General features: G+C 43.8%; 1 protein-coding gene across 1 annotated transcript in view; it reads left to right on the forward strand.

The window, feature by feature from the left end:
- Positions 1 to 19,013, forward strand: part of RSPH10B (radial spoke head 10 homolog B) — a 38,638-nt gene extending 19,625 nt beyond the window's left edge. Inside the window, exons 10-19 of the mRNA XM_082669991.1 lie at positions 570 to 759; positions 2,119 to 2,233; positions 3,188 to 3,267; positions 3,367 to 3,515; positions 9,792 to 9,899; positions 10,875 to 11,018; positions 12,415 to 12,540; positions 13,910 to 14,009; positions 17,089 to 17,287; positions 18,762 to 19,013. Coding sequence (XP_082526117.1) covers positions 570 to 759; positions 2,119 to 2,233; positions 3,188 to 3,267; positions 3,367 to 3,515; positions 9,792 to 9,899; positions 10,875 to 11,018; positions 12,415 to 12,540; positions 13,910 to 14,009; positions 17,089 to 17,287; positions 18,762 to 18,936 — 1,386 coding nt within the window. The 3' untranslated portion in view covers positions 18,937 to 19,013. The remainder of the gene's footprint in view (positions 1 to 569; positions 760 to 2,118; positions 2,234 to 3,187; positions 3,268 to 3,366; positions 3,516 to 9,791; positions 9,900 to 10,874; positions 11,019 to 12,414; positions 12,541 to 13,909; positions 14,010 to 17,088; positions 17,288 to 18,761) is intronic.
- Positions 19,014 to 20,021: the final 1,008 nt, after the last annotated feature.

Consider the following 20,021-nt stretch of genomic DNA (forward strand, 5'->3'; position numbering starts at 1 on the left):
TTAGCAGACTCTCCACAGTCCTGGGAAGATGCAGTTGATGACTGTTGTCATGTATTGAATGTCTTTTATTTTTTAAAGTTTTTTAAATTAATTATTTATTTTTGGCCATGCTGCGTGGCTTGTGACATCTCAGTTTCCCGACTAGGGATCAAACCCAGGCCCCCGGCCGTGGAAGTGTGGAGTCCTAACCGCTGGACCGCCAGGGAATTCCCTGGTTTGCTAATATTTTGTTGAAGATTTTTGTGTCTGTGTCCATGAGGGATATCGATCTGTAGACAAGAGAATTTTATCACTGTCATTGAGATAGGATGAAACAGGACAGGATCGGACAGAGCAGCATGAAAGTAATTCCACTGTCCAGATAACAGCATGTCTTTCTACTCTTACTCAGAAATTGCACGTTACTGACCTGGGGATGGGTGGGGAGAAGATAACATTTATTGAGCTCTTACAGTGGTAAGAGGTAAATGCTATTGCACGTGTTACCTCGTTTAATTTAGAAAACAGGTTTTCTTTTACCTTTATTCTTATCAGGTAAGATGAAGATATGTGTGGCTCTCCCTTTTCAGGTAGAATATGCTATCTTAAGAAATATTACAGAACTAAGAAGAATCTATAGCTTCTACAGCAGCCTAGGATGTGATCACTCTCTGGATAACACCTTTCTGATGACAAAGCTTCACTTCTGGAGGTTTCTAAAAGACTGCAAATTCCATCATCATAAAATAACCCTCGCCGATATGGACAGGGTACTAAGTGGTGAGTATTCCACATCCTTCGCATCTGGTTTAAAGAGCAGTATAACATCACAGCACCCTGACACCAGTTAGGAAATGTTAAGGGAGTGAGGAAGGCAGATGTTGGGAGAGGTGTTCCAGAAAGCAATACATGGTTGTGTTCCCAGGGTGCTTAAAACATGACTGAGGAGAGGATCTCATGAAATAACAGCAACAGTTCAAGACCATCTCTAGCAGGGGCAGCAAAGTCGGCCCGTGGGCCAAATCCAGCCCAACTGCGTGTTCTTGTAAATAAAGTTTTATTGGAACACAGCCATGCTCATTTGTTGTCATCTTGTCCGTGGCTTCTTTTGCCCTGCACCAGCAGAGCTGAGTGGCTGTGACAGAGGCTGGCCCACAGAGCCTAAAATATTTACCGTCTGGCCCTTTACAGAGAAGCCTGCCTATCCCTGAGAAAACAACAACAACAATCCGCCCCCCCTCAAAAAAAAAAAGGCCCCAAACCGTCCAGTTGTCAGGTCACAAGCAGAGAGGATCAGGGAGGGCTTGGAATAGCCTAGAAAAGGCTTTAGAGGGCTTCCCTGGTGGCTCAGAGGTTAAGAATTTGCCTGCCAATGCAGGGGACACGGGTTCGAGCCCTGGTCCGGGAAGATCCCACGTGCCGCGGAGCAACTAAGCCCGTGCGCCACAACTACTGAGCCTGCGCTCTAGAGCCCGCGAGCCACAACTACTGAGCCCGTGCGCCACAACCACTGAAGCCCGCACGCCTGGAGCCCGTGCTCTGCAACAAGAGAAGCCACCGCAATGAGAAGCCTGTGCACTGCAACTAGAGAAAGCCCGCGTGCAGCAATGAAGACCCAATGCAGCCAAAAATAAATAAATAAATTTAAAAAAAAAAAAAAGAAAGAAAAGGCTTTAGATAATCTTGGGCTTGGGCTTGATTTCAAGTTGAAAAGTCCCTGCAGTAAAATTAACAACTTTGAAGGCTTTATTCCTTTCAGCTGAATTGTGGCAGGCAGGGAGGCTGGAAGGCCTCAGATCACCTTCTTGATGTTAGACCTAACGCCTATTTACTTCAAATTTCAGTGTCTGAAACACACTTGAAACTTCACTTAGAATTAGCAGCGTTAATCAGACTGTGGCTCAGACCACTTTGAAAAACACCAGGACAAGGTATCTTGTAAGTTTCTTGTAAAGTGACCAGATGGAGCTCTTTCATGTGGACCTTAATTTTTAGGTGGACGCTTATATGCTGTTCAGGGTAGTCTCTAGGAAAAAGGTGTACTCCATTGTATTCAGTTCTTTGAGTTGTGTACCAGGAGCAAATAAGATAGAAGGTTCTAGAGACCACCAGGCATCCTCCCCAATTTTCTTGTTTTAGCCAATAAGGACATACCAGTTGAAGAAATTCATTCTCCATTTACAACAATACTTTTGACAACATTTTTGAATTACCTCCTGGAGTTGGCTTACCACATCCATCACAAAGAATACCAGTAAGTACTCCTTCTGGACCCCATGATAGGATGAGGGCTGAGCTCATAGGATTGTTATGATATTGTTCCTTTTTCTTCGATATTATTTTTCATACTCTTGAAGGATCAGAAACAAAAGTTTTCCACAAATATTAACCACAAAACCGCGAGAAACAAGATTAAATTTTGAAAACCCTTCTGACGTGGGTCATGTTTCAATTCTGCACATAGCCCTCAAGTTTTTATTCAGAAATAGTTACCACCAGCTCTTCCTTAGACCAGAATTTCCTATCTTTCTCAGAGCAAAATTGATATTGTATCTTTAAAAAAAAAAAAAACTATTTTGAAATAATTGTTGATTTACAGAGTGTCGCCAACGCAATTCTCATAACACAGAGAATTCCTATATACCCTTCATCCAGCTTCCCCTAATTACTACATCCTACAGAACCATGGTACACTTATCAAAATTAAGGAATTAACATTGCTACAACACCATTAACTAAATTACAGATTTTTTTAGGACTTCCTGAGTTTTTTCCCTTTTCTGTTTCAAGACCGAATCCAGGATCCCACCTTGTATTTATCACATCTCCTTAGTCCCCTACAGCTGTGATAGTTTGTCTTTTATGACCATGACACTTCGGAAGAATATTGGTCAGTTATTTTGTAAAATGCCCCTCGATTTCAAATTTCTGATTTTTTTTCATCATCACACTGAGGTTATGAGTTTGGGGGAAGAATACCATCCTATCAGGTAAATGATGTCGATCTGTCTCATTACTGGGGAGGTTAACCTTGATCACGTGGTTAAGTGCTGTCAGCCCGGTTTCTCTACTGCAGACTTACTATTTTCCCCTTGCTGTACTCTACTTGTTAGAAGCCAGTTACTAAGCCCACCGCATACTCAAGGGGAGGGGAATTAAGTTCCACCTCCTGGAAGGAGCAGTGATTATGGTGTCTTCTTAATCACAGAGACAGAAGCCCATCACTCTTTTTGTGTTTTACAAAACTGATGAATGAGAACATTCGCCCAAATGCCTGCCGTGTAAAAGGTAAATACAAAACCAATAGGATTATATTTACCATAATATTTTCCAAAATAGAGTTTTGTAATCATCTTTTGAATGTTTATTTTTCCATTACATCTTTAGGCAGTTTATTCTGCGAGGCCCACCAGACACTCTATTCAATGAATTACGTGGATAAGTGCTGGGAGATCTACACAGTTTACTGCAGACCAAACGCAGCCCCTCCGCATGAGCTCACAATGGACATGAGACACTTCCTCTGGATGTTGAAGGTAACCACTCATGGCTGGTAGTGGCTTTATATTTATAGGTACTTTGATTTTAATTTAAGAAAGGCAAAATATTCTAGCTGTGATGTGCAAGGAACAAGGTGAAGGTCTGAGAGAAATTTTCGTAGCCATCAGCAGAGGAGAGTAACTCTAATGGCCTGTGATAGTGGAAGGAAGAGAAACAGAAGGAGCTTGTGCCCAATGGGCTTCCCAGCCAGGGGGGAGGGGTATGGTCGGCGGGGCCTCCAGCATCTTTACTGATGCAGACCTTTCCCTGTAAGGGAAGGTGGGGGGATGGATGTCACTTAAAAAAAACTACTGTTCATCAGAAAAGTGATTTAAGAAAGTTATTAGTTTGGAAAATAGTGAGAATATCTAATTTATACAATATTCTTATATTCTTGGTAGTTTTTCTTTCATGATATTTTAAATTTATACTTGTGGGTAGATAAAGGATAAAACTAATAGGGGATAGAGTGATTTAAAAAAATTTAAGTGTCACATGTATACAAAAAACTGGTTTTACAAATTTAAATGTCATATATACGAAAAACTAGTATTGATAGGAAATAATTTTTTGAAGTACGTGGTTTTTGGGGATGGAATATTATACAGCTGTTTATTCACTTTCCCTCTTCTCCGTGGTCCCTTATTATTGATGAAATGAGGCCATTTGTCCCTGTAGACTGACTGGTCAGACTTCAGTTTTGGTTGGCTGCATCCTCAGAGAGTTGATGACAGGTGTTCCTTTTCCCCTTTATTTCCATCAAAGTGGTCACTAGAATTAGAAGCTTGATTAGATTTTGTTTTAAAAAACTTTTTAATTTTTATTTATTTATTATTTTTGGCTGTGTTGTGTCTTCACTGCTGCACGCAGGCTTTCTCTAGTTGTGGCGAGCGGGGGCTACTCTTTGTGGTGGTGCATGGGCTTCTCATTGTGGTGGCTTCTCTTGTGGAGCACAGGCTCTAGGCACGTGGGCTCAGTAGTTGTGGTGCACGGCCTTAGTTGCTCCGTGGCATGTGGGATCTTCCCGGACCAGGGCTCAAACCTGTGTCCCCTGCATTGGCAGGTGGATTCTTAACCACCGCACCACCAGGGAAGTCCCTCAGGTTTTGTTTGTTTCCTGACAAAGCTGCAGGTGCTTCTGGCTAATTCCTGTTGTGTCACGTCAGGGATGCTCCCTTTTAGTGATGCTGAGATCAACCAGTGGGTCATATGGTGTCAGCAGAATCCTTCCATTTCAACGTTCCCCATAAACCTTTCACTAGTGGTTCGAGTAGCCCTGACAGTCATTGCTGACATCTGTTATTTCCTTAAGGGTCCCACAATAGTAATTTTCTATCATTCCATCTGCATTTCTTAGCTATGAATCCGATATAAAGAAGAACTTTACCTCATCAGCTATCTGATGACTCTGAAATACACAGGAAAGGAAGGATAAGTGCTCAATTTTTCCCTTTATTAATTTTCAGAATGAGTTGATATCCTGGCAGTTCTTCAACAGTGACTAATGAGCTTTTGAAAATATCATTATAACTCCTGGGCTTACACATATTTGATGTGTTTCAATCCACTGCAGTCTTCCCTCCATCCCCCATGGTCAAATTGTCCCATATTTGGCCAGTAAGAATCTCTCCAACTTGCTACCTGCTACCTTGACTCCATGGATTAATGTTGTTCATCAGTTTTTTAAAAAATTTCCACTATTACTTGTTTAATCATTGCTTCAGAACCATTTTTTCACTCTGGGACTGTAGCTAAAATAGTTTATAATACTATATCCTCTGTATCTCTTTTCTCTGTTTTCTCTTGGTGTAGCTTCTTTCAGCATAGTCATTTTGAGATTCATCCATGTTGTTGCAGGTATAAATAGTTCGCTCTCTGTTACTGCTGAATAGCATTCCATTCGATGGATATACCGTGATTTGTTTATGCATCCGTCTATCAATGGACATTTGGGTTGTTTATAGTTTGTGGCTGTAGAATCAATATAGTATGAACAGGGGCTTCCCTGGTGGCGCAGTGGTTGAGAGTCCGCCTGCCGATGCGGGGGACATGGGTTCGTGCCCCGGTCCGGGAGGATCCCACATGCCGCGGAGCAGCTGGCCCCGTGAGCCATGGCCGCTGAGCCTGCGCGTCCGGAGCCTGTGCTCCACAGCGGGAGAGGCCGCAACAGTGAGAGGCCCGCGTACCGCAAAAAAAAAAAAAAAAAAAAATAGTATGAACAACTGTGGACAGGTTTTTCTGTGGACAAGTTTTGATTTCTATGGGATAAACGCCCCAGGCGGCAATTACTGAGTTATATGGTGAGTATTTGTCTCATTTTTTTTTAAAAAAGACTGCCAAACTATTTTTCAGCGTGGCTGGATCATCTTATAGTCCCACCAGCAATACTTGCCAGTATCTGTCTTTCAACTGGTGTATTTAGAACATGGACGTTTAATATAATTGGTTTGTTAGGTGTAAGTTTGCCATTTAGTTTTTCGATTTTTGTTTGTTCTGTTTTTGTTTTCTTTTTCCTGCCTTCCCGTAGGTTACTTAAACATTTTTTAGAATTTCATTTTGATTGATCTAATAGTGTTGTTTTGAGTATCTATAAATATAATAGACTTATCACAGTCTAATGGTGTCATCATTTGACCAATTCGAGTGAAGTACAGAAACCCTTACTTCCCTTTACATCTTTTTACCCCTTACCATTTATAATATAATTGATATTTCCTCTGCCTACCTTTAGAACCACATCAGATAGTAGTATAATTTTTGCTTTAACTGCCAAATATAATTTATAAAACTCAAGAGGAAAAGGAAAGTGTATTGTACCGATCCCTATTTTTGCTTACAATATTTGTTCTTCCTTCCTGAAGTTCCTGATTCCTTATCATTTCCTTTCTATTTAGAGAATTTTCTCCAGCCATCCTTTTCAGGTAGGTCTGCTAGCAACCAGTTCTTAGTTTGCCTTCATCCGAGAATGTCTTAATTCCCCTTCAGTCCTGAAGGACATTTTCTCTGGCAAGAGGATTCTTAGTTGAAAGTCCTCTTTCAGCATTTGGAAAATGCTGTGCCACTTCCTTCTGGCTCCTGTGCTTTCTGATGAGAAATCTGCCGTCATGTGAATTTTTTCCATGATAGGAAGGTGTCGTTTCACTGTCACTTTCAAGACTTTTCTCTTTGTCTTTAGTTTTCAGAAGTTTGACGTGTGTCTTGATGTGAATTTCTTTGGGTTTATCTTATGTGGGATTCACTCAAATTCTTAGATCTGTAGGTTTGTGTTTCTATCAAGTTTAAGAAGTTTTCAGCCCTTATTTATTCATGTACTTTTTCGACCCACCTTTCTTTCTCCTTTCCTTCTGTGACTCTGATAACATGAATGTTAGATCTTTTATTATAGGCCCATGGGTCCCTGAGTCTGTTTTTTTTTTCAGTCTATTTTCTCTCTGTTGTTCAGGTTGGATAATTTCTATTATTCCATTTTCAGGTTCACTGATTCTTTCTCCTATCCCTTTCTTTATGCTGTTGAGCCCATCTATTGAGCTTTTAATTTAATTATTATAGTTTTTGGTTCTAAAATTTCCATTTAGTGCTTCATTTCTTCCATTCATTTGCTGAGACTTTCTTTTTTCCCCCATTTGTTTCAAGCCTGTTTGTAATGGCTCATTTAAGCATTTTAATTAAAATCTGTGTCACTTAATTCTGTGTCCTCTGTCATCTTGGTGTTGGCATATGTTGATTGTCTTTGTTCATTCAGTTTGATATCTTCCTGGCTATTGGCACCATGAGTCAGTGATTTCCCACTGAAACCTGAACATTTGAGTATGTTATGTTATGAGACTCTTATTTAAAACCTTCTTTTTTTGCTGGTTTCTGATGAAGTCTAATTATCTATTTTTTTCTTTTCTCACTTGTGCCTTTGGTGTTAAGTCTAAGAATCCACTGTCACACACCATTGTAAAGCAATTATACTCCAATAAAGATGTAAAAAAAAAAAGAATCCATTGTCAATCCAAGATCATGAAGACTAACCTCTATGTTGTCTTCTGAGTTTTCTCTCTGACTTTTAGGTCATTTTGAATTAATTTTTCTACAGTATATGGTCTGAGGTAGGGGGTCCAACAATTTTTGTGTGTGTGGATCCCCAGTTGTCCCAGCACCATTTGTTGAGAAGACTTTTTCCCTCTATTGATTGGTCTTGGCATTCTAGTCAAAAATCAGTTGGCCATAGATGTATGGCTTTATTTCTGGATTCTCAATTGTATTTCATTTATCTGTATGTTTATCCTCTTACCAGTACCACACTGTCTTGATTACTGTCGCTTCTCAATCATTTTGATGTAATTTCTTTTCCTTGCCGAAATATTTTACAATCTACTTTTATCCTTGTTCCGAAATTTCACAGTGATGCAGCTTTGGTATTTGTCTTTTTACGTTTATTTCGTGAGCTTTAATGTTGGAAACCTGTGCCCTTCAGTCCTGCAACATGCTCTGGAATTACTTGTTCAGATTTCCTGCCTTCCATTTGCTCCATCCTTTTTGTGGAACATGGGTGTCAAACCTCCTGGACCAATTTAATTTTATTTTAGTCTTTTCTCTCTGACCATCCATATCTTTGTTATTTTTTGTTCTCCTTTAGGAGAGATTTCTGCATTATCTTTCCCCTTCTATTTGAGTTTCTGCTATTAAATTTCTAATCCTTTGACCCTTTTTTAAGCATTTTGCTTGTTTTTAAAACATGGATGCAATCTCTCTTATTCCACTGAAGAAATGAATTGGGGGTGGGGGAGCTAAATGGAATTTTTTTTTTCTCGGCTTTTTACATTGCCTCTGTTCCTTCCAAGTCCAGATCTCCCTTCCCCACCTCTGTTGGTTTTGTTCTCTGGCTTTTATACTAAGGCTTTCCGCATAGCATGTGTGGTGAAACTTGGCTGTCCACTCATAGATAGGACTGTGGCACTCTAAGGCTGAATGGGGGCTTCCCTGGTGGCACAGTGGGACACGGGTTCCAGCCCTGGTCCGGGAAGATCTCACATGCCACGGAGCAACGAAGCCCGTGTGCCACAACTACTGAGCCTGCGCTCTAGAGCCCGCGAGCCACAACTACTGAGCCCATGTGCCACAACTACTGAAGCCCGTGTGCCTAGAGCCCGTGCTCCGCAACAAAAGAAGCCACCACAATGAGAGGCCCGCGCACCGCAACAAAGAGTAGCCCCTGCTCGCTACAGCCAGAGAAAAGCCCAAGCACAGCAACAAAGACCCAACGCAGCCAAAAATAAAAAAATAAATAAAATAAAATAAAATAAATAAAGGCTGATTGGAAGTTCATGTGGATGAGCGGCACTTGTCAAAGATTAGGTTTCACTGTGGAGTAACCAAGCCAGGAAACTGCCCCACCTCTCCCCTTTCTCCTCCCCAGCCCACAGTTTTGTCTTTTGTCTTTCTGGCTGTGGCGTGTGGCATGTGGGATCTTAGTTCCCTGACCAGGCAGTGAACCCAAACCCCTTGTATTCGAAGTGTGGAGTCTTAACCACCGGACTGCCAGGGAAGACCCTCCACCAGCCTGTGGTTGACAGAGCTTTTCTCTTGGATGTTCGATTTTCCAGGGGAGGATTTCTCCTAACTCCTGCCTGGGGGATATGAACCTGGTTTTCATAGTTCTTAGAACAGAGTGGAGGGAAGGGTCAGTGTGAAGGGAGGGCCCTACCAACGTGCACTTTCCCCTAATTCTTGTTTTCAGCAGGACTGTGACTTTAGGGGAGCCAAATGCACTGTGGTTCAGTATCTCCAGCAAGTCAACCTTCTGTTTTCAGTCTAGATGCGGAAAGGGTCTTCACCTAGACTTTCTGGGAGTCTTCCTGTGTTCAGCCTTACCTGTAGCACGGCTTTCAGAGCTGACTCCTTCCTGAGTTCCGACTGGACTCGACTTGCCTCTTGCCTCCCTGAGCTCTCAGCTCCTTGTTCTGCTAAGCCCATTCATTAGTCCAGCGCTTTCCCACCAGTAGAGCTGTGTTGATATCTCACGTCTGGGTCATCCACTCTCCCGTTCTCTGTCCTATGTTTATGCCTCTAAAAAAATCTTTACTGTTGTCTTAGAGGGATTAGGGAAGGAGTAGAGAGGTAAATACCAATGTTAATCCAGAATGCTTTTCAAAATTACCAGTTTTTAAGATACTTATTTCTAGACCATCTCCTTAAAGTGCTGTATTGGTATAAACTAACTTTAAAAATATATAGCTGTTTGTAATTATCGGCCATTATGATTTGATTGGTTGTTTCTTTTACAGAGATTTAAAATGATAAATAAAGAATTAACAGCAAGAAAATTTGTGGAGGTCATAGCAGAGGATAATCCTTTCATGCATGATGGAATTGACAGCAACTTTAAACTTGAGGTTTGTAAACTGGTGTCACGAACGGTGCAGATCCAACTCAGGCTGTTTGCTCTACCTTGGACACCAAGATTGGATTGGCACCAATGGTGCCAGCATGGCCACCTCTCTGGGTCCACGTCTGACACTGAGTCACACCTGCCGCTTAGCTGTTCCCTGAATACGCCCACCACACCCCTACCTCAGGACATTTGTACTTGCTAACCTCCGCCCCTGCCACCTGTTTCTGGCTTATATAATGCATATCTTGCCTGTAGTTCTGAAGGCTGACAGTCGGAAGTCAAGGTGTTGCTGGAATTGGATCCTTCTGAGGGCTGTGGGGAAGGATCTGCTCCAGGCCTCTCTCCTTGGCTTGTAGAGGTTGTCTGCTCCCCATGTCTCTTCACATTGTCTTCTATGTTACTGTCTGTGGGTCCAAATTTCCCTCTTCTTGTAAGGACAGCCGCCACACTGAACTAGCGCCCACCCTAACGGCCTCACTTTAGCTCGATTATCTGTAATCTGAGCATACTGGGGGACAGGACTCCAACTCTTTTTTGGGAGGCACAGTTCAAACCGTAACAGTCTTCCCTTTGCAACGCCCCTCCCCATTCATATCCTCCTTACGTACAAAATATGTTCACCCTATCCCAGCATCTCCAGAGGGCTTAGCCATTCAGCACCGACTCCTAACAGGTGCCACTTCTCTAGCTGTCCAAGAAAAAAAGAAATACTTCTGAAAGTGACTGTCCTCAATTAGCTAATATAAAATAAAATGTTTCCGGCAAATAGAAAAATGACTTACAAGCTAAGGAGAGAATGTACATCCTCACAGATCTTTTAAATGCTGTAGTTTTTATTGCAAACTGGTGTGCGCCCATGATGCCTGAGTGTTGAACAAGGTGGTACTTTCTGGAGAACAAACACCCAGAAGAACTGCTGGTCCACCTCGAGGTGTGTCAGGATGAATAAGACCCTTTATATTTTCTTCTATTTCAGCTGGTTTTCCTGGAATTCTTTGAAGCTCTGTTAAGCTTCGCACTCATCTCTGTTACTAACCAATCGACTAAATTCTATTTAAATTTTCCAAATGATGGCTCGTCTGGAAACAAAGCTGGAAGCACTTATACAATGATAAATCAGGTAACAAATAATATCTTAGAATTTACAGAGTAAGGAATGGGTTTTATTCTGGAATGGTTAAACCATCATCAAGACTATCTTGGGCTTTTGTAACCCTTCAGGAAATAACTTATTTAAGACTTCTTTTCACATTCTGAAAGGAGTGTATTGTCTTTTTTCTACATTAGGGAAAATGTATTTTCTGGTCATGACCTATGACAGTGGAGATACGTAATGAGTGTCAGAGGGCCTACCGACACCCTCAGGGGTGTGGGGCTCCCCTGGCTGGACCACGAGGCCTACGGCATCTGAGGTGGTTTTTATGAAACGTTTCATCCCACGATCTAGTGTTTACAAGAGTGGATTGCTTGTCACAGAGCACAGATGCCAAGGAACAGCTCCCGAGCGTGTGCAGGATGCTGGGCGCGTCCCAGAGGACAGGACCTGCTCATGGGGCTGGACACTGGGCTTCACGCCAAAGCCTTGGGGGAGCAGGGACAGTGTGGGCCGTTGACCGAAAGATCTAGCCGCTGGGTCAGATGGAGCGGGGGTTTCAGGGTAGTGGGCTGGAAGGGTTTCTGATCGTTGAGTCCTTCATTCGGAGCCACAAGGGAGAGTGTTGGGGGCCAGCGGAAACCCCAGCTGGGAAACTCGCGAGAGCTGCTCACTCAGGGAGACCTCTCACTGTTGGTCATCTAAGGAGCACCTCTGACCACGAGTCCCAGGATGTGCCTTGGACCCTCGTGCAGGTTCAACTTCAGTAGCACCCAGTCCACCCGATCAGCAGATACGCCCCCTCCAGGTCATCCGAGAGCCTGGCCACAGGCTGGGGCCGGGTCATGTCCACCTTAAACTCATCCATGCCTGTGTGGATGGCAGCACATGGACTCCAGTAACCACACTCGGACACGCTGGCCTCGGGGACAGCCTCAGGAACCATCGGATCAAGTTCACGTCTGGTTTCCAATCTGGCACCGCACATCCATCAAGATAAACAAGTCCTATTATAACCATACAACGGGGGATGAGCCAGCAGTGAAGTAACTCCTAACACATGCCAACAGCATGGGTGCATTAATTATGCTGGGTGAAAGAGGCCAGACAGAGAAGGATACATACTGCTGTGATTCCAATGACGTAAAATTCTAGAAATGCCAAGTGATCTGTAGTGACAGAAAACAGGTAAGTAGTTGCCCGAGGATGAGGGAAGAGGGCTTCCTGGGGCACAGGAAACCTGGGGTGATGGATACGTCCACTCTCTGAGGCGATGGTTTCACAGGTGTAGACACATCGAAACTCACCGTCATAGTGCGCGTTATGTGCAGGTCATTGTAAATCAGTTATACCACGTTAAAATCACGTACACGTGTGTCTCCACGGAAAACAGAAATCCTCTTATGTATTTGTCGTTGATCAGAACACCCAGAAGAGGAGTCGAAGTGCTCTAAGAAGCCAGGAATCGGAGGTGCAGGACAGCAACACTAAGTCGTCTTCAAGCAAGTTAGGAGTCTTGCTTGACATGAGCAAGATAAGGCAATCAGAGGTTTGTATTCACAGCTACCCATGAAAACAGTGCCGCGGCCATGGGATCTACCGCTGCTGCGCACCTGCTATGTGGTGAGGGCTCTTCTGGTGCCAGGGTTCTGGCGGGAACAGAAAGCCCGTCCTCTCGTGGGCATCACATTCCGGGGGAGAGAGGGACGTAGTGACACGTGAAGAACAGGAAGAGTGAACACCCTCGGGGTGCTTACCAGGTGCTACGCACTTCCCAGGGGTCCGCTCATTTAATGCCCAGACGACTTGTAGGTGCTTCATCGGCTCCAAGGGGGAACTGAGGCACAGAGGTCGAGTAACTTGCCCACTGTCACAGAACTGGTAAGCAGTGGAGCTGGGGGTTTGCACGCAGGCAGTTCGACTCCAGGATTTACACCCGTTACCGCAGTGCTATACTTCTTTACACAGTTGGGAGGGATCAGTGATGCGGTGGAAAGCGAGGCAGGCGGTGGAGACTGAGAGACAGGGTGGGGTGGGAGGGGAAGGTCTTCGGATGAAGCCACACTTGAGCGCAGCTGGGAGGAGACTGTCCTGTGCGGGGGCCTTGAGGCGGGAGCACCTCTGGGGTGTTGGAAGGGGTGTAGCCACATCGGCGTGGCCCAGAAGATGCACCGAGTGAGGCAGTGCCCGGCCGGGAGGGGGCCCTGAGCAAGGGGGTTCAGTAGGCTCACGATGGCTTTGCTGTTGACAAACCCGTAAGGAAGCTCTTGGAATTATCTGCATGTATCTTGAAGGCTGTGGAGTTTGAGAGGGAAAGAGAAGGCAAAGATGATTCTAAGGGTTTTTTTGGCCTGAACGACTGGAAGAACAGAGCTGCCATTTATCATGAAGGGGAGGACTGGGGTTTGAGGGGGAGATGAGTTTTGGGGGTGAAATTAAAGGGTTGGGTTTGGGCATGTCAGACTTAAGGTGCCTGATGAGACATCCACGTGGTGACAGCAAGTGGCAGCTGGAGACAAAGTCTGGAGTTCAAGGGTGAGATCTACTGGAGATAAAAATGTAGGCGTAAACAGCATGTATTGATATATGGTTTTATATATATATATGTAGTAATTAAAGCCACTAAGAGATGGATTAATACTTTCCCAACAGGCCCAGGGAGTATTTTCTAGTCTTTGGTTTCCTGGGGAAGCCTTCCAGCAAATACAATAGCTCTGTTATTCATTTCCTTAACAGGACGAATATACAGGTTAAAAAGTCAAATTTTAGGGCAGATTAAAAATAGTCAAATTAGCATAAAGATAATGGCCTCACTAATACTTTTCTAATTATTGATAATGTAGAAAATTAGTTTTAGTCCACAATGATGCAGAAGTTATATTTTGCTTTATGATTTTTTTTTTTTTTTTTTTTAAAAGAAAAAGCCCAAGATCAAGAAGTCTCTAAGTGATGGAAAAACTTCCAAAATGAACTTTAAATCTCCAGGAAAGGAGCGAACCTTTCTTTTATCTCAAAATGGTGAGTATTTTAATAATAGAACTTTGGTATTAGCAAACTGTTGCTTATAAATGATTTAACATTTATAAAAATGTACAACCATCTTTTAAAACGTAACTAGGCTGGGACAGCTGCTCCCAACTCTGCCCCCTGGCTTGACAGAGTTCCCTTTCAAGGCATTGAGCTAACCCTTTTCTTTCCCCAGTTTTATTGAGATATAACTGACATACAGTGCTGTGTAAGTTTAAGGTGTACAACATAATGACTTGACTTACATGTATTGTGACATGATGGCCACAATACGTTTAGTTAACATCTATCATCTCATAAATACACACAAAAACAGTTCTTCTTGTGATGAGAACACTTAGCGTTTATTCTCTTAACAACTTCCACATACATCATTCAGCAGTGTTAGCTACAGTCATCGTGTTGTACGTTACATCCTTATACCTTACAACTGGAAGTTTGTACCTTAGACCACCTTCCTCCAGTGTCCCCCATCTCCCTCCTCTGGTAACCACATATCTGATCTCTTTTTATGTTTGTATTTTTAAAAAATAGATTCTACTTATAAGTGAGACCATACAGTATTTGTATGTCTCTTTCTGACTTACTTCACTTAGCGTAGTGCCCTCAAGGTCCATCCATGGTGTTGTAAATGGCAGGCTCTCCTCCTTTTTATGGCTGAGTACTATTCCATTGTGTATATATACCTCTTCCTTATCCATTCATCTGTTGAGGGACACTTAGGCCGTCTCCTGTCTTGGCTGTTGTAGATGGTGCCGCTGTGAATGTGATGATGCAGCTATCTCTTTGACATAGTGTCTTCATTTCCTTTGGATATATTCCCAGAAGTGGAATTGCTGGATCATAGGGTAGTTCTTTTTTTATTTTTTGAGGAAACCCATACTGTTTTCCATACTGGTTGTACCAATTTACAATCCCACCAAAACCGTACAAGGGTCCTGTTTTCCCACATCCTTGACAGCATCTCTCTTCTTTTTGAAGCAAGCCATTCTAGCAGGTGTGAGTTGGTGTTTTTTTTTTTTGGCCTTGTCTCGTGGCTTGTGGGATTTTAGTTCCCTAACCAGGGATTGAACCTGGGCCCTCGGCACTGAGAGCGCAAAGTCCTAACCCCTGGACCTCCAGGGAATTCCCTCTCATTGTGTTGTTTTTTTTTCCCAAACATCTTTATTGGAGTACAATTGCTTTGCAATGGTGCATCAGTTTCTGCTTCATAACAAAGTGAATCAGTTATACATACACATATGTCCCCATATCTGTTCCCTCTTGCATCTCCCTCCCACCCTCCCTATCCCACCCCTCTAGATGGTCACAAAGCACTGAGCTGATCTCCCTGTGCTATGCGGCTGCTTCCCACCAGCTATCTGTTTCATATCTGGTAGTGTATATAAGTCCGTCTCACTGTGGTTTTGATTTGCATTTCCCTGATGATCAGTGATGCTGAGCACCTTTTCATGTACCTTGCTTTCCCAACGTCGGTGCTAAAGCTGGCATTTGTGGTCCTTCCGTGGCCCACAGACTTGGGCCAGCTTTCTGTGTGTGCTCACTGGTCACCTGCCAGAGCTCACTCTCACCACCACAGGTAGCTGGCCACAGGGGGGAGGTATGTGTGGGTGAGGTGCCTGGAGCCCGGGGGGTGCCTGTGGGCCACCTGGTGCCACTGACTTACTTTCTCCATGGATTTGCCTTTTCTGGACATTTCCTAGAAATGGAATCATATTCGCTTGCATCTGCTTCTTTCACGTATAGTCATTTTGGGGCCCGTTCCTGTTGTGGCGCATCTTAGTGTCTTGTCCCTGTGGTGCTGAGGAGTACTCCACTGTGTGGACACTCCACATTTTATCTGCCCATCAGCCGATGGGCGGCTTGGTGGTTCCCATTTCTGGCTATCAGGAGTAATGCTGCTGTGAACACGGGTGTGCAAGTCTTTATGGATATGTTTTCATTTCTCTTAGTCCTTGTAAAATCTGGCACTTGGCGGGACTTCCCTGGTGGTCCAGTGGGTAAGACTCCGCGCTCCCCATGCAGGGGCCCTGGGTTCGATTCCTGGTCAGGGAACTGGATCCCACATGCATGCTGCAACTAAGAGTCCGTGTGCTGCAACAAAGACCCATATTTAAATAAATATTTAAAAAAAAAATCTGGCACCAGCATCAAGGTTCTCCGCATGCGTCTTCCACTCTTGGGCCCTTCACAGTGGCTCCTGGGATGGAGGGTAGATTGGTCACAGAATGCTACGCTTACAGAGTACCTGTGCCCATACTCCTCTCCCATCACTGCCATCAAACAGCAGATCAGCCCAAGCTGTAGACACAGTCAAAAAACAACTGCTCTCTTGAAAGATCCCCCGTCTTATTGATAGTAGAGAACTATCCAAAGCATTATCTTCCTGGAATCAACTATATTAAACACATTCCAAAGTGTGTATCTGCTGGCCTTAGTAAATGTGCAGCAGCTCCTTCCCAAGTCAATAATTTTACCTACCTTCTTACTCAATTCAGAGTTAAAATCCTTCTTAAAATTTTCTTGGAATTCCCTAGAGGTCCAGTGGTTAGGACTCTTGTGCTTTCACTGCTGAGGGCGCGGATTTGATCCCTGGCGGGGGAACTAAGATCCTGCAAGCTGTGTGGCATGGCCAAACAAAACAAATAAAATGAAATGAAATTTTCTTAGTGAAAACTGCCTTTAAAGACAATGTATGCAAAAGCCAAGAGTTTTTTTTCTTTCTCTGAAACATGGGAATCTTGTAAATTTTCTAAGATTTTAATTTTAGAAAACCAAAATATTTAAGCTATTTAGGAAAAAAATAACAGGTACCAGGAGACTTGAAGGAAGTGTTGACAATCATGGCTGTGGTCAGCTGACACCAGCCTTGTTCCAGGTGGTCCCTGAAGCATTTTGCAGTTACCCTTAATCCTCACAAGCCGATGAGAAGCACAGCGTCACCCACCTTATGGGGGGATGAGGACACTCAGCCCAGCACAGGAAGTGACAGAACTGGGGAACTGGAACACAGACCCCGGGGTTATTGCAAGACCATATTAATGCTCATTTTAATCAAACTTTCTTCCAGCGGAAAAAGAAAAATCCAAGGATGAACAAAAGGAAAAATTCAATACGTGGATCAGTAACATGTACATCTTTTTTGTGAACACTCTCTTCCAAGCACATAAACACGAAGAAACCCTCAAGGAGAAAGTAAAGGAAAACAGGCTACGTAATGAAGCGACGGCCCTTCAGAGGAAGGTGGAGAATGAGGAGCTGGAGGCGAGGTAACTCAGTGAACCCCTCGGCTCCCTCCCGCCCACCTGGCTCTCGGGCATCTTTCTTTCCTGTCCTCTGTAGCCACCAGAAGCTTCAGTACCAAACACTTTCATTAAAAGTCTACCACCTCTGGGCTTCCCTGGTGGTGCAGTGGTTAAGAATCCACCTGCCAATGCAGGGGACACGGGTTCAAGCCCTGGTCTGGGAAGATCCCACATGCCGCGGAGCAACTAAGCCCGTGCGCCACAACTACTGAGCCTGCACTCTAGAGCCCACGAGGCACAACTACTGAGCCCGCGAGCCACAACTACTGAGGCTGTGTGCCACAACTAATGAAGCCCACACGCCTAGAGCCCATGCTCCGCAACAAGAGAAGCCACTGCAACGAGAGGCCTGTGCACCACAATGAAGAGTAGCCCCTGCTTGCGGCAACTAGAGAAAGCCCGCATGCAGCAACGAATACCCAATGCAGCCAAAAAAAAAATGAATAAAATAATCTAAAAATATATATTTAAAAAAAAAAGTCTCCGCCTTCCGAAGGGCGGCACGTCCTCATGTGCAGCTGGGAACCCGTAGCCACCAGTTCTGTCCTGGTTGTCTAAGGCATCCCCAGGCATCCACGAGGAGGCAGCGTGACATAGATCCAGACTGCCCAGGTTCATATCCCAGCCCCATCACTTATATCACCTGGGTGACCTTGGTGAGGTCTGTCCCTGTGTGCCTGTTTCTGCATCTTTAAGGTGGAGGTGATACCTTGTAGGACTGTTGTGAGGACTGAGTGAGCTAGTGTTTGTGAAGCATCGAGAACAATGCTTGGTGCGTGGTGAGCACCTAGCAGAGGCCGCACACTTACCTTTCTAGCACCACTGTCCAGGCTTAGTTCCATGCAGACAGGTCAGTCCCAAGTGCAAATGTCTGACCTCTGTAAAGGGCATCTCAAGCCCATTGGTCTGTGGAAGAGAGCATTAGACTTAGGGAAAACGGCTACAACAGTATTTTATTTTTTTACAACAGTATTTTAAAAGGCTACTTACTAGCTAAGTTGCTTCAGAGACAAGTGTGTCACAAGTCACCTTAGATGTGTGAAAACTCTGTCTTAAACTATCTAGCTATTGCACCACTTTTTATTTCAGGCAAAGTGATGACAGTTTAGTTCTGTTCACAGAAACTGTTGAGATCCAGGTATGGACTACTTTACACCACATAAAAACCGGTTTTGAAATTTCAAAGACAAAAAAAGATATCGGGCTTCCCTGGTGGCGCAGTGGCTGAGAGTCCGCCTGCCGATGCAGGGGACACGGGTTCGTGCCCCGGTCCGGGAAGATCCCACATGCCGCGGAGCGGCTGGGCCCGTGAGCCATGGCCGCTGAGCCTGCGCGTCCGGAGCCTGTGCTCCACAAGGGGAGAGGCCACAGCAGTGAGAGGCCCGCGTACCGCAAAAAAAAAAAAAAAAGATACTTTCTTGTGTTTGCTTCTTGTTAGGCTGAACAGCTTGAGAGAGGAAGAGACCAAAAGGCAAGACTGTGAGGTCGCCATCACTGTGATCAAGGAACCAGTGCATGCCACATCCTTGAATTTCATGCCGAGCCTCCTGAAAGACGACACAGTGGTGTCCCAGTCCAGCAAATCCATTGCAAATAAGAAAAAGAAAAAGTAGACATCACTGGGTTTGTAAATGAGCCACGAGAACAAGCAGGTGTGAAGGGAATTTAGAACCAAAGCCTGTAACAAATTTCCTACCCAATAAAATTACGTGTGTTTTACTTCTTGTCTAAGTGTTTCTTGAAATACCACTACCTGGGCCCACTGGGTTTTGGGTTTCTAATATGGTTGGATCACTGAAATGCCTGCGTTTTGACAACTGAGCTGAATGAAAATACACAGATGTGGGTATTAAATGAGTGTGTATTCATTGTTTTTTTTTTTAAATCCAAGTATAAAATGGATGATTAAATTTAGAATCTGATAAAACCAGTGGGGAGTGAAGTTGTTTAAACGTTTCTTTAGGCCTTCCTCCCCTGAGCCTGGCACACCTCCTTTGCCCCTTGTAACCGCCCTGTGCCCACATCCTACCTGTCCTTCACATGCTGCCTCTTTCATGGCCTCTTCCCTGGTCCTTTCCCAGCCATTCCCACAGCATCGCAAACAGCACTGCATGGACAAAAGGCCGAACAATGTAGGATAAAGAGCCAGGTGTGCAGTCAGCAGTTAAGTGAATACTTTAAGTCTGTTAGGAAAGTGTTACAGCTAATAGTTGTGTTAAATATAAGAGTAACCACCAAAAGCATAAAAATACAATCTAAAGCTTCCAAACTAGCAAAAAGGAAGGATACTATCATCTGACATAAAGTTGGAAAAAAGGATGGAAACAGAAAACGCAAAAGATGGCAGGGAAAGTACAAATCTACCCGTCATCACCAAGCAAACAGGTTAACTCACCTTTTCCTCCCCTTCAAAATCCCATAAATAATTAGATTAGGTTTAAAAAAAAATAGAAATTCACTTCAATGTTATTCTTTACAAGGCAAACATCTTAAACAAAACCAGATAGAAAGGATGAAAATAAAGATATAGAAAAAGATGTACCAGGACAATCTAAACAAGATGACTGGAATAACAAGCAATATTAAGGACAGAACAGAATTTAAAGCAAACATCTGCATGATACAGATAAAAATAAAGATAACAATAAAAGGACCAACAACCAAAGCGACACATTACTCACATACATCGCACATACTA

This window comes from Grampus griseus (genome assembly GCF_964374135.1).
Source record: "Grampus griseus genome assembly, chromosome: 14".
NCBI lineage: Eukaryota > Metazoa > Chordata > Mammalia > Artiodactyla > Delphinidae > Grampus > Grampus griseus.